This window comes from Mus musculus, chromosome 17, assembly GCF_000001635.26.
Source record: "Mus musculus strain C57BL/6J chromosome 17, GRCm38.p6 C57BL/6J".
Classification (NCBI taxonomy): domain Eukaryota; kingdom Metazoa; phylum Chordata; class Mammalia; order Rodentia; family Muridae; genus Mus; species Mus musculus.
In genome coordinates, this window is record NC_000083.6 from 26,062,885 (window position 1) to 26,077,688 (window position 14,804).

The following is a 14,804-nucleotide window of genomic DNA, read 5'->3' on the forward strand; positions in this document are numbered from 1 at the left end:
AGGCCAGCCTGGTCTACAGAGTGAGTTCCAGGACAGCCAGGGCTACACAGAGAAACCCTGTCTCGAATATCAAAACAGAAAAGTAAATGCTGTGAAAATAGAATGTAAACAACCTCTTTTCCGATTACCACGGATTCCTTTTAAAAGCAAAAATAAGAGTGGTGGTGAAGCCTTTTATCTCAAGGCAGAAGGATCTCCATGAGTTTGAGGCCAGCCTGGTCTACATAGAGTTCCAGGACAACCAGAGCTTCATAGAGAATCCATCTAAAAAAAAAAAAAAAACCAAACCAACAACAACAAAAAGGCAAGCAAGAAAGGGCCCAACTCCTTCTCACAATTCAGAACCCCCCCAACCCCCCCCACCCCCCACCCGCACCACATAAAACCGACCGTGTCGGCATACACCTACAGTCTGAGCACTCAGAGATGGAGGCAGGGAGATGAAGTCCAAGGTTGCCCTCCACCACAAAGCCAGCTGAAGGAGAAGCTTGGCTATCTGAGCCTCTGACTAAAAGAAAAAGATAAAAAAGAAAAAAGAGAAAAAAGAGATGCATCTAGAAAGTTCTACCATGCCCATGCGCCCTTGCTCCTGACCCCTTCAGACTCCAGTGAGTGACACTGGATGGTATCACACACCTGGCCTGCCACCAGGTGAGGTAATCAGATCCACACATGCCATGACACTTGGGGAGAAAGAGAAAAGAGGGACATGACAGCCATCTCTATTATAAATGGGAGTGCTCCTATTAAAAATTCAGACAACCTGCTTAATAATTGAAAAGGCTACCTTCATAAACAGATTACATAAAAGACCCTGGAGCCTAGCTAGTGCCTCACACCTGGGAGCCCAGCATCTGGGAGATGGGGGCAGCTGGATCAGAAGCTCAGGGTCACCCTCCTCATCCCTGACACGCCGCCATTCGCAAAGAAATGAAATGTAAAAGTTAGAAATCGGGCAGAGAGAGGGCTCAGTATGTGAAGGTGCCCAGCACCAAGCCTGACGACCTGACGGCATGTACAGGAGGCGACACCAAACTTCTCAAAGTTCTCCTCCAGCCTGCCCACAAGCACTTGGCACACCACCTGCCCTGCACACCCTGAATAGATAAATGTTGTTTTTTTTTTTTAATCCTTAGCTTAGGTGAGGTATCCCAGCACCCAGGAAACAAAGACAAGTAAATTTAGTGAGTTCCAGGCCAGGCAAGGCTACAAACTGGACCATGTCTCCAAAAAAAAAAAAACAAAAACAAAACGTCAACAACAACAAAATCCTTATTTTTTAAATAAATACAAAATTGTTAACAGATAAAGATTAGCAGCATCAATCATTAAAGGTGTGCAATGGTAGCAAACACCTTAATCCCAGCACTGGGGAGGCAGAGGCAGGCGGATTTCTGAGTTCGAGGCCAGCCTGGTCTACAGAGTTGAGTTCCAGGACAGCCAGGGATACACAGGGAAACCCTGTCTTGAAAAAAAAACAAAAAACAAAAACAAAAAGCTTACACAGTGTCAAGAATGGAGTCAGGAGTCTGCTTTGAGCAGGGTAGGGGCTGGGGAGGCCGATGCCTCGGTGACGAGGGGCCTGCTGCTTTTCCAGAGATGCAGAGCACTCCGGGTCAGGTGGCTCCCGGCTCCTGTAACTCCAGCCTGAGTGTCTGACCACCTCTGCAGGCAGCTGCATGGCTGCCTCACACAGACACTCACACTCATAAAGGAATGATAAGCCAGCTCTCTCTAGTATGTACACTCAGGATTTCTTTCATCCTAAAAATTTCAAAATACAGCAGGGCATGGTAACACATCCCTTTAATCCCAGCTCTCAGGAGGCAGAGGCAGATGGATCTCTGTGAGTTCAAGGCCAGTCTGCCCTATTGAATGTCCTGGCTCCAGGACAGCCAGAACTACATAGAGAGACCCTGTCTCCAAAACAAAAAGAAAAACAGAAACATAACCTTCAAACTACATCTACTGTGGGAATGCTCTGCTTTTCTCTAAAGTCCTGCTCTATTGGTTCATGTTCCTGCCTTTGCTCCCCTAGGATATACTCAGCAAAGCCGAGCCACAAAGGCTGCCTAACTCACCTCACACTCACATAAAGATTAACTTCCATCCCTTTGTGTGTTATCGGCTCCGGAACAGTGAGAGCACTCACAGAAAACAAGAAGTGTCCTGCACAACCCAGGAGGTGGTTCTAAGTCCAGGAAGCTGAGCCAACCCAACATTGTTTCCTCCCAAGAGGCTAAAAAACCAAAGGACTAAGCGACTGCCCTCTGCTCACCATCCCAGGCTGCACGTTCCACCAGGAAGCACCAGAGCAAACCATTCTGATCCAGTTTAGTCTGTACTGAGGACTGTGCCGCACTGGGAATGGTGGCACTTTGTCTGTGATCCTAGCACCCTGGAGGCAGAGCAGAGATCAGCCAGTTCTAGACCAGCCAGAATTACATGGTGAGACCTTTTGAGGAGAAGGATTAAGGGGATGGAGAAGAAGTGTGGCTAAATCTTCCCCAGAGTAATCAAATTGGAGAGGTGACAACCAAAGACATTTCTCAAAGAGAATTGTATGCAATTCACTAAGCTGAAACTTGGTAGAAATACTTTTGAGCAGTTCTTCCCGGAGTCATCTGTGGGTTAAGAGCTAAAAAAAGAAAGAGAATCTCCAGTCCTGTTCCAGCTGGGGAAAGGCGTGTGGCCTTTCTCAGGCTCAGCATAGTCGGTGAGGCTGGGGAAAGGTGTGTGGCCTTTCTCAGGCTCAGCATAGTCGGTGAGGCTGGGGAAAGGTGTGTGGCCTTTCTCAGGCTCAGCATAGTCGGTGAGGCTGGGGAAAGGTGTGTGGCCTTTCTCAGGCTCAGCATAGTCGGTGAGGCTGGGGAAAGGTGTGTGGCCTTTCTCAGGCTCAGCATAGTCGGTGAGGCTGGGGAAAGGTGTGTGGCCTTTCTCAGGCTCAGCATAGTCGGTGAGGCTGGGGAAAGGTGTGTGGCCTTTCTCAGGCTTCTGGCTTCTTACCTGTAAAGCAAGAGGGAGACCTACTTGGCTAATTACCACCTCAGAGAACTAGCAATGACACAGTGAGAGAGAACAGCAGTGGGTCACGGGAATGAGCAAACACCAAAAAAAAACAAAAAACAAAAAACAACAACAACAACAACAAAAAAAACCAATAACAACAACAACAACAACAAAAAGAACTCAAGCTCTAAGAGAAAGGCCAGAAAGAGGGCGCAATGGTAAGAAGCCACCTGGCCCTGCAGTGTCACCTCAGCAGGGAGCTCCAAGTTAACCAGGGCGATTCTTCCCAACCTTGCCCTTCCCCCGTTAGTGTTCAGAGACAGGGTCTTGTATGTGCCCAGGCTGGCCTCGGTTTTACATCCTCCTGAGTGTATGCGACCACACCCAGCGCATTTTTCTCTTTCTTCTTCTTAAAGAACACCCAAACATGCAAATGTACTTGAACACCCACTTAACAAATGTCTGCATGTGTGAAAAATGAATAACATGAAAATTAACAGATGAAAATTTCAGAGACTTCTAACCAATAATTAAAATAAAGGAGAACATGTAACACAGTTGGTGTTTTTTCAGGGACTTCTAACCAATAAACAATTTTTTAAATGTGCATTGGTGCTTGACCTACATATATGTCTGTGTGAGGGCATCGGGTCCTCTGGAACTGGAGTTACAGATGGTTGTTAGCTGCCATGTGGGTGCTGGGAATTGAACCTGGGTCCTCTGTAAGAGCAGTCAATGCTCTTAACCGCTGAGTCATCTCTCCAGCCTCCCAACTGATAAATAAAGAGGAAACGTGACATAGCTGGTGTCACAACCCTGGTGGCACACAACCCTGGTGCCATCTTTACCCCAAACAATTAAGTGCTGAAGGGACAACACAAGGCCTCGGTCTCCATCCCACTTCCCCAGGAGCTCCTCTCTGTCACCCTTCCACACAGCTCAGCTCTCCTGTGAGAGTGGAGGCCCTGATGGCTCTGCGACCCTTGACACCTGCCATGACACTCCTGGGCCCATTCCCTTCCTTTTCTTGGTCACGGTGCAGAACATGGTGTGTATTTAGCGAGTGTGGACACACATGCATATGTGTGCTTTGAAACAGGGTCTTACTTTGTAGCTCAAGTTAGTCTTGAACTCACTACACAGACTAAGCTGGCCCTGAACTTCCAGCAATCCCATCTCAGCCTCCCAGACGCTGGGACAACCGGCATGCACCATCATGACCACCTTCAGATGTACCTGTGCTTGCTGATTGTGACACTTTCCTGTAGCGCAGGTATCTATCCTTTTATGTGATACAGAGGACTGAGTTCCAGGCTATGAGCAGGAGGAAAATACTTTTCAACTGATTACATCTTCAGCCAGAAATTAACATTTTTTAATGCCTAGGACCTTCTGGCCACTAATTACCGTCTCTCAAACAAAACCCAGTACAACAAATAGCAAACACGCAGTACACTAACTCTACTGAAAAGGCATCTATCTACAAGTCTGGTCTTTGAGGTCCTAACACTGGTGGCAGAAGCAAGGCACTGAAAAGGGTTTCCCACTCCCAGATCTAGGAAATAAGTAGCAAGTGTAACGTTAGAGGAGAGGACACCTTCCTCTGAGAGGTAAGAGGGGATTCGTGGGAAACTACCCTGAGAAATCAGCGACATCTCTCCCGACCAGAACTGTACTCAGTTTGTTACCTGCTCTGCCCCATAGACCGTGGCGAATTGGATGAAATCCTCGATGCGGACGAAGCCGTCCCCATCTCTGTCCAGGGCGTCAAATACCGCCCTGAGGCGTGCACCCTCCTCCTGAGCTGTCCCGGGCTCGCTGGGCAGCGACAACGCTGGTCCTGGGTCCGAGGGTGGCCCGGGACATGCCTGCAGCAGCTCGCCGTCGGCGAGCAAGGGCTCAAGGGGTAGGCCCCGCGTAGGGCAGCAGTCTTCCAGCTCCTCAGGCCAACTGCTCCGGACTTTGGGCTTCTCTGGCTCTTTAAATTGAAGACACGAAACTATGGGTTCCTCTCGATCCTCGGGCCAGAAGCAGGGTGCATCGGGCTCTTCCTGCCAGCACCGCTTTGTGTTCTGCTCCTCCGGCCAGAGGCACAGCACCTGGGGCTCCTCTGACCAACATCGTGATGGATCGGGCTCGTCTGGTTCATTGGCCCAGAAACACGGTGGGTTGAGAGCATCCGGCTCCTCGGATTCCTCGGGCCAACAACAGTGAAGTGCATCGGCCTCCTCTGGTTCCTTGACCAAGAGGCACGGTGCATCGGGTACCCCCTGCCACAGGTGAGAGACATCAGGCTCCTCTGGCTCCTTGGCCGAGAGGCACCCTGTGTCCGCCTCCTGAGGACAGCTGTGAGAGGCATCAGGCTCTTCTAGCTCCTTGGCCAACAAACACGGTGCCTCTGACTCCTGGGGCCAGCAGTGAAGGGCGTCAGGCTCTTCCAGCTCCTCCGTCAAGAGGCACGGTGCGTCGGATTCCTCCCACTTTTTGGCCAAGAGACAGGGCACGTCGGGCTCCTGGGGCCAGCAGCGAGGGGCGTCGGGTTCCTCCAGCTCTTTGGCTAAGTGGCACGGTGCGTCTGGTTCCTCCAGCTCCTTAGCCAAGTGACAGGATTCGTCGGGCTCCTGGGGCCAGCAGCGAGGGGAGTCGAGGTCCTCCAGTTCCTTGGCCAAGTGGCACGGTGCGTCTGGCCCTTGAAGCCAGCAGCGAAGGGCATCAGGTTCCTCCACCTCCTTGAGCAAGTGACAGAATGCGTCTGGTTCCTGGGGCCAGCAGCGAGGGGCGTCGGGTTCCTCTAGCTCCTTGGCCAAGTGGCACGGCACGTCGGGCTCCTGGGGCCAGCACCGAGGGATGTTGGGTTCCTCTAGCTCTTTGGCCAAGTAGCACGGTGTGTCGGGCTCCTGGGGCAGGCAGCGAGGGGCGTCGGGTTCCTCCAACTCCTTGGCCAAGTGGCACGGTGTGTCTGGCTCCTGGGGCCAGCAGCGAGGGGAGTCGGATTCCTCCAGCTCCTCTGCCAAGTGACAGGATTCATCGGGCTCCTGGGACGAGCAGCGAGGGGCATTGGGCTCTTTGGCCCAGCGACTAGGAGCGTGAGGCTCCTCTACCTCCTCGGGCCAGCAGATTGGCGCGTTGGGTCCCTCTGGCCACCGTTGAAGCTGGGCGTGTTCCTCGGGCTCTTCTGACCAGCCGCGAGGAGCGTCGGGCCCCACCAGCCCCATGACCCCACGCTGGGGCCCAGACGCTGGCTGGTCGTGGTCTGACAGGGAGGTCGGCTGGCACAGCTCCATGATCCGGCGCCGGCTAAACTAGGGATGATACGAAAGGCGCGGAAGGCAGACAAAGGCGCTCAGGGCGCGGCGGCGGGCGCGGGCATCCCCGCGGCGACGCGGGCGGGCGCGCGCGGGGCGCCCGGACTGCTGAGGCTGGCGCTCGGGCCCTGCTCCGCCCTCGCCCATCTTCGCACCGCACCTTAGCGGCTCCCGGCCCCGCAGCGCGGCTGGCGCGGGCCCATGGCAGCGGCACAGTCCGGATGATGTAAGGACCCAGTGGCGGGGAGTGGACGGTGGGAGACAGGCACCGGCCGGGCAGCGGAGGATGAAGCCAGAGCGCCTGAGCTTAGGAACCCAGTGAGGGACGCCGGCGCCGGCGCCGGCCCGCCCTCCGTCGCGCGTGACGTCAGCACGCCGTGTAACCTGATCACGCCCCCATGGATTGCTATAAAGGTGAGTTCGAAGAGGGCACAGCTTAGGGGCGACGGTGCTCTGCCCAATTCGAGTTTTCCGTACGATTTGCGCGAGTGGGATGAGTGAAGTGTTCTGTCGCAGGAAGAGGCGCCCGAGAATAGGTTTTGGAAAACTATTGCTGAACGGGAACAAAACATTCGCATATCCCAAAAGAAGCCGCTAGTCCCTTCTGTGTGACTCCTTCACAAACTGGTGGTACAAACCAGAATATTAATTGGCAGCAAGTAGGAGCGAAGGAGCGCTCGAATTGCCCCACCAGGTAAGGAATTATCCAAAGTCTCTCACACAAGGACAGGATCTAAGGGGCTCACACATTCATCCACAGGAGCGCACAGTAAAATAAAGAGGCACAGATGTTGTTTTACTTTGATATGTTGTTTGGTATCTTTTTGAAACAGGAACTTGTGCAGCCCACGCTACCTTTAACTCCTAATCCTGCCGCCATGGATTGTAGACTGGCCCAAACAACCCTGCTCTGAACATGTTTTTAAATTACATAAACAGCGCTTATCTCTTTATTGCTAACTAATGCCGTTATCATCATCAAAGGGTCGTGCTCAGAGATGCGGAGCAGTTGACTAAGCCAGTTGGAAGCAATGAGGTGCATCTAGTCAAGAACTAAATTTAGCCATTTAGCCAGGGGAAACTATGAACCAATTGTACACTCGTGGGCACCATGGACAAGTATGGTTTCATAAGCAGTTTTGGCAAAAGCTGAAAACTGAACTCCGTTTCCAGGTGTACAGCCAGCTAATCTACTGAGTCATCCCCAAGCAAAACTCCCAGCATATTATAGGAGACTTCCAGCAGCTGGGAAAAAGGAAGGTGATGTGCTCCCTCCCTAAAATGTAGTCCTATTTTCCTGTAAGAACTGAATGCTTTTGTGAGGAATATATATATTGAAAGAATAAAGTCCCCTCTATCTAATGCAAGGACTGGAAATTCCCTTTGACTGACAAACATTCTCACATGCAGTTCCAGTGAGTGCCAACCTTTCTATTTAGTGTGTCATGGTAAGTATCCACCTGTCCTTTGGTGTTCTCAGTCAAGATCAGTTTTCTGAGGAGCCAGGTGTTCCTGTTGTGTGCCAAAACTAAGAAAAATATTTATGACTTCCAGCATTTGTGTGCCCAAATAGAACCAGTGTGTAGAGAATGCACACCTCCTGGCTCAGACCAAGCAATGGGGCTGCAGATGAAAGGTTATAAGGAGTCAGGCGATGGGCTGGTGAGATGGCTCAGCACTAGCTGCTCTTCCAAAGGTCCTGAGTTCAAATCCCAGCAATCATATGGTAGCTCACAACCACCCATAATGAGATCTGACTCACTCTGAAGACAGCTACAGTGTACTTATGTATAGTGATAAATTAAATCTTTGGGCCGGAGCCAGCAGGGACTGAGTGAGCAGAGTTGACCAGAGCAAGCAGGGTTGACCAGAGTGAGCAGAGGTCCTAAAAATTCAACCCCAACAACCACATGAAGGCTCACAACCATCTGTACAGCTACAGTGTATTCATATACATAAAATAAATAAATCTTTTTAAAAAAAACTTGAAAAAAAAAAAGAGCCAGTCGAGATGAGGAAGGTGGCTCAGTCAACAAAGTGACCGTCCTGAAATCATGAGGACCTGAGTTCAGATTCCGGCACCCATCTTAAAAGCTGAGAATGTACCTATAATCCCAGCACTAAGGAGGCAGATGCTCACCAGCCAACCCAACTGTCCCAATAAGAAGGAGGAGGAGGAGGGAGAGAGGGAAGAGGAGAAGGAAGAAGAAGAGGTGGAAGAAGAGGAGGCTGGAGAGATGACTCAGTAGTTAAAAGCCCTGTTTTCTTCCTGAGAACCCAGGTTCAGTTCCAAGCACCCACATAGAAGCTCACAACCATGTGTAACCCCAAGTGCTACTCAGATACCAGGTACGGACGTGGTACACAGATATACATGGAGCCAAACATACACATAGATTATTTTTAGCCAGGCGTGGTGGCACATGCCTTTAATCCCAGCACTTGGGAGGCAGAGGCAGGTGGATTTCTGAGTTTGAGGCCAGCCTGGTCTACAAAGTGAGTTCCAGGACAGCCAGGGCTAAACAGAGAAACCCTGTCTCGAAAAACCAAAAAAAAAAAAAAAAAAAATTTAATGTTTAAAATTAAACAAAAAAAAAATTAAGCTAGGAGCAGGGGCTCAGTAGTTAAGAGCAGCTGCACTGCAAGCATAAGAACCAAGTTCAAATCTTGCACCCTCCTGTAACTCCAGCTCTCAAAGGTGTAGAGACAAGACAGCCACTGGGGTGAGACGCCTGTCAGCCACAAGCATAAGGACCAAGTTCAAATCCTGTGCCCTCCTGTAACTCTGACTGCTTGCTCTTCCAGAGGTCCTGAGTTCAATTCTCAGCAACCACATGGTGGCCCACAACCATCTGTAATGAGATTTGATGCCCTCTTCTAGTGTGTCTGAAGAGAGCTACAGTGTACTCATATAAATGAAATAAGTAAATCGTTTAAAAAATATATGTCACTTTCTGACCCCCACAAACAAGGTACACATAGCTTCACACACATGAGACTGAAGCAGAATTGACATCCATCCCAGGCCAGGTGCAGAATCAAGACAAAGAAGGAAAAGAGAAGCAGCAGCTACTTTTGCCTGAAAAAGCATTGACTCCTTATTCAGACCAGCAAGATTGAAGATTGAAGGCAGAAAGAAAAGGCATTGCTCTGCCCTTGCATGGGGAGGCCACACCCCGGAGCAGAGGCAATCATGGGAGAACTAGAGCGCTCCCCTGGTGTGCTGTCAGCCTGCATAACCACCTCTCTGAACCAGAACTGTCCCATGACCTATCAGACCACACCTCGACATGATTGCCTGTCCCCATTCATCCCCTGCTTAAACCTAATGCTGACAGCAACTCCAGGAATCCGTACTTAGGATCCCTGAACCTTCCACTCTCTTCTTTCCACTGTGGCCACATTATTAAGTCAGACCTCCCTTCTCTGATTTTCACCTCACTCCTCTTTAACTGGCCTATCTGCAAGGGCACCCACACCTCTGGGGATGCCAGAGCCAAAAGTTTTGTTCTAAAAATCTCAGTCACATTGCCTGCCATTCCAATCCAGGAATTCCCTGCCCAGAAAGACCTTGTATGGACCCAACCTTCACTTGTCCCACATGTTAGTAGCAGAATGACTGGGTCATATAGTCTGCACTGATTTTTTAATCTTTTATAACATTGTGTGTGTATATGCACATACATACACATGCACCTACACATACATACATACATACATACATACATACATACATACATGTAATTTAAAAAAAAATCAATGTGCCAGATGGGGAATGGCATATACCTTTAGTTCCAGTCCTCAGGAGGCGGAGACAGAGGCAGGCAGATCTCTGAGTTTGAGGCCAGCCTGGTCTACATGAGTGAGTTCCAGGACAGCCAGGGCTACAGAGAAACCCTGTCTCAAAAAAAAAAACAGAAAACAAAACAAAACAAAAAAACCAAACCAAGATGCTGGACAGAAGTTGTGGGTGTGTTTTGCCACCGATGAAGATGATAAAAGTGCTGACTGGGTGAGACCATGCAGGCGCAGTTTCTGCTAAGTGAGTGAGTTCACCACCTGGCTTGTCTGCAAAGCTGGGCAGATGAGGAGCAAAGAGAAAACAGCGCAGCCAGAGTGGCGTGCCCTCAGTGCAGTGCTGAGTTACTTAATCGTTTTTCCAAAACTGGGTCCAGTCTTTTTGGTCTTGGACCTTGCAGATAGACTGGTCTCAAAATCTTGCCCTTCTGCTGCAACAGGAATAATGATTGGATCTATCTCATGGACAGCTGTGACTTACAGAGCAGTGACAGAGATGCAGGTTGTAGGACATAAAGCCGGGCTGCACGTCATGGAGCGAGCTGACTTTTTATCGATTTGATTAGACTTTCTACTATTCCTGTGACGCTGATAACTAGGCAAAATGATTGACTGGGAAGACAATGTGCTTAGACTATGGTGCAAATACTCAAACTACAAATCTTGAACAGTATATTCCTTCCCAAGAATTTGGTTGTCCTGTTCTCAAATTCCAGTTGAAGCTGGTCTTTTAGCAGACCACGTCTCTGTTACTAGGATTCTGCGTGGAGCCCTTGTCTTTCCTACTATTGAGACGATAGTTGCTATCCTGATGTTCAGTAGTGTTAACTCAGATTTACAAAGGTCAATCTTGGCTGGAATTGCTTTTTTTTTTTTTTTTTTTTTTTTTTGCCATAAAAGGAGCATAGAAGGTTTACTTCAAACAGCAGCAATAGTTATTATGTCAGGCACACCACAAAATCCTAAATTATTCAGAGCAGGAAGAAGCATAAATCTGAGTCCAGGTAGTTCTGAGGTCTCTCATCCTGACTAGTCCGTTGTGTTCTGCTTCCATCGTTAATGTGCTAGTGCAGACTTGTGATAAGCTACTGCTCCTATATTCTCTCTCTCTCTCTCTCTCTTTTTTTCTGAAACAGGGTTTCTCTGTGTAGCCCTGGCTTTCCTGGAACTCACTCTGTAGACCAAGCTGATCTCGAACTCAGAAATCTGCCTGCCTCTGCCTTCCAAGTGCTGGGATCAAAGGTGTGTGCCACCACTCCCAGCTTGCTCCTATATTCTTTTCTTTTTTTTTTTAAGATTTATTTATTTATTATATGTGAGTACACTGTAGCTGTCTTCAGACACTCCAGAAGAGGGAGTCAGATCTTGTTACAGATGGTTGTGAGCCACCATGTAATTGCTGGGATTTGAACTCCGGACCTTCAGAAGAGCAGTCGGGTGCTCTTACCCACTGAGCCATCTCACCAGCCCGCTCCTATATTCTTAAGAAATATAATAAACCACCGAGGGCAGGGGAAGCCTCTCAGTAATCATGGAACGTAAGGCCTGAAAAAGCCCTGCAATTCGTATGTTCTGCTTTTACGGCAGTCAGCGAAACCATTATTTTAGCGTGGTGAACCTGGTTTTGTTCATATTCTTCCAGACAAAAATGTAAAGATAAAAGTGTACAGATATTGAAAGCAGACATGTTTTATTCTGATGCCTTTTTTCTATATATTCATCTTCAGTGTTTTCTTAGAAACAGTGCCTCGATGAAGGTTTGTGTGCGCATGTGTGCATGTGTCCATATGTGTATACATGTGTGTGTGTGCGTGCGCTCTCACGTGTGTGTGTGTGTGTGTGTGCATGTGTGTGTGTGTGTGTGTGCGTGCATGCGTGTGTGTGTGTGTGTGTGTGTGCCTGTGCGTGTGTGCGTGCGTGTGTGTGTGTGTGTGTGTGTGTGTGCTTCATGGTACACACATGTGGGTACCTCATGAGTCCTGAAAAGGGTGTAGATTCCCTGGAGCTGGAGTTACAATTGAGCCACCTGACATGGGTGCTGGAAACTAAACTCAGGTCCTCTGGAAAACAGCAAGTACTCTTAACCACTGAGCCATTTCTCCAACCTTAAAATAGCCTTTTTAAATTTATACTTTTGAAAGCTAGGTTAGCATTTTGTATTGACAAGCAAAGTTAAGTGAGAAGTCAATTTTAGGTCCATGTCACATACGCCTGGGGCCTCCGGCACTCAAGGGCACAGAGCCGCCCATGTTTACTGATATTTTATTTAGTGGGAAGGATTTTTTTTTCCTCACCTTCAAATTTGGCAAAGTACATTTCTTTGAGTAAAAATAGAGTGTGAGTTTGTAGAGCAGAGTTTAATTCCTCCTGACTCAGCCTGAGGGTTTGCTGGTTTTCTTATTTTAACATCTCATGCTGAAGTTGCTCACACCTGCTCCTGTCTCCCTGGGAAGAAACAGCATCCACAGCCCCCACAGTCACCCACCACCCGTCTCCTCCTCCCCTCTACACCCTTTCCCACACACACAGCTTGGGGCAGGAGAAGCACCAGCAGGAGAGCTGCAGCCATGAATCAGAAGGGCTTGTCTATAGCACCCATCAGTTTCTGTCCCAGGTTAAAGAATCGTTCTGTTCTCCTCCTCGTACTATGACATCACATATGGAAGAATCCTAAAGTGATTCTTTCCATTTGGTTTCGGAAGCAGAGTCTTGCTGTGCAGCCCTGACTCGCATGTGCTCTGTGTTTGGCTCAGGCTGGCCTCAAATGTATGCCAACCCTCTTATCTCAGTCTCCCAAGTACTGGGAGTAAAGAGACCACCATATCTGGCTTCAAAGTCAATTTTATTAATTTATTCATTTACAGGCAAGGCCTCAGGAGGCCCAGCTTGGCCTTGAACCAGTTGTGTGGCTGAGAATGATTTTGAACGCTGGTCTACTTCCTCCTTTAGAGTTCTGGGATTACAAGAATGTGGTAGTGGTGCACGCCTTTAATCCCAGGGCTTGGAAGGCAGAGGCAGGCAGATTTCTGAGTTCAAGGCCATCCTGGTCTACAGAGTGAGTTCCAGGTCAGCCAGGACTACATGGGAACCCTGTCTTGGAAAGGAGCATAGCTTGTCAAGTGCCTGTGTGGCTGGAGTCTGACCCGAGCTCTTCCATCCCAGGCCTGGAACTCTTGTGTTGTGCATCTTCCCTGACTCGGGGACCCAGGGTTTTGTTTAGATCTATGGGGCCAGAGCAGATCTTCCTGCATCCAAGTAAAAGCTTGATGTGTCCTGAAGGCAGTGACAGCTGGAGCCAGCTTGGGAAATCCTGACATGGCCCCAAAACTGACATTGTTCAGTGTCCTAGAAGATATTGCTGTGTGCCTGAAATTTCAGCACAGAACCAGAGATGGACAAAATGCTACTCACTGCCTACCTACACATCCACGGGAAAGCTTCACCATGGCAAGACAGGTTTAATCTGTCCTGGGAGAGAAGGATGGAATGATTAAGCAGGAAGGGGTGAGCCCAGTGGCTGAGAATAAGACAACTACTGCACTGTTTTAGCCAGATTCAAATGAAGATTTTATTAAATACTAGCCAAGATGGTGGACCCTGGCCAGATCCAGACCTGGGATTCCCAGAATATGGAGGTGAGTTTCATAAGTAAGGGTTTTATAAAAGCAAAACCCATGAGGCTACAGTGCTTCCCACCTTCGTCCAATCAGGGACCAGCATACATTCTTAGCTACTTCCTTTTACTTTCTTCCTTTCTCTCTTCTTTTCTCTCTTCCTTCCTTCCTTCCTTCCTTCCTTCCTTCCTTCCTTCCTTTCTTTACATTGAGGCTTTTAATATGTCACGTATAACATTTTAATGTATTGCTATTTAAAAACTGAGATAGCTAACATTTATATAAATATCTGCTGTTTGGAGATAATATTTGAATGCTGATGCTGATTTAGCTAATTGAATACTAATTTAGACCACATTAAGATTAATGATACAGCTATTTAATATATCATATTGGTTAACTACGATTTGAAAATAGGTATTTTTTCTTCTTCCAATCAGGGGCCAGCATACATTCTTAGGTACTTCCTGCCTAGACACCTGTGCTGTTGGGGCAACCAAACTTGATTATAGAAGTAAAGACCAGTACTGGGGAATGCCAGGGCCAAGAAGTGGGAGTGGGTGGGGGAGTGTGTGGGGGACTTTTGGGATAGCATTGGAAATGTAAATGAAATAAATACCTAATTTTAAAAAAGGTAAAGACCAGACCTGTGTCTTGGTGTTACTTTACATGAACAACAGCCTCCAGCATTCCAGGAAGTCATCTGTCCTTGGGCAAGTAGGGCTTACAGGTTAGAAGCATTTTTATTTTATAGCTCTCTTTAAGTGCAGTAATTTAACCTTAAAACATAACTTTAGCCATCATGTTAGCTGTTACAGGAACATCTGCTGGCCTTAAAATGTTTTGGCTAATGTAGTTTTCTAGAAAATGCCATTTTAGCTTGTCTCTCCTCCACTCAGTCAGTGAGCCCACATGAATTCAGGCAAAGAGAAGACAAGAAGCCATGACCATAGACGTCATCACTTCCCAGGGAGGCTCAGCTCACACACTCTGGGTTCCTAACGCGTGGTGTCCAGAGTGCCCACTGGCTGCAGGACCCTCCTGCCTGCTCTTCTATAGACACTAGCAGCCAGCCACA

General features: G+C 48.5%; 1 protein-coding gene and 1 pseudogene across 5 annotated transcripts in view; one reads left to right on the forward strand and one right to left on the reverse strand.

Annotated features, from left to right (window-relative positions):
• Rab11fip3 (RAB11 family interacting protein 3 (class II)) overlaps nt 1–7,193 on the reverse strand; it is an 81,042-nt gene extending 73,849 nt beyond the window's left edge. For 3 of the 5 annotated variants that reach the window (XR_876466.2, XM_006524023.3, XM_011246362.3), the window contains exon 1: nt 4,698–7,193. Coding sequence is in view for 4 of the 5 variants with exons in the window: in XM_006524023.3 (XP_006524086.1) it covers nt 4,698–6,293 (1,596 nt within the window). In the remaining variant the exon portion in view is untranslated. The remainder of the gene's footprint in view (nt 1–4,697) is intronic. The other 2 variants (NM_001162868.2, NM_001162869.2) reach the window with 1 other exon arrangement.
• On the forward strand, nt 10,263–11,870 carry Gm17814 (predicted gene, 17814; annotated as a pseudogene).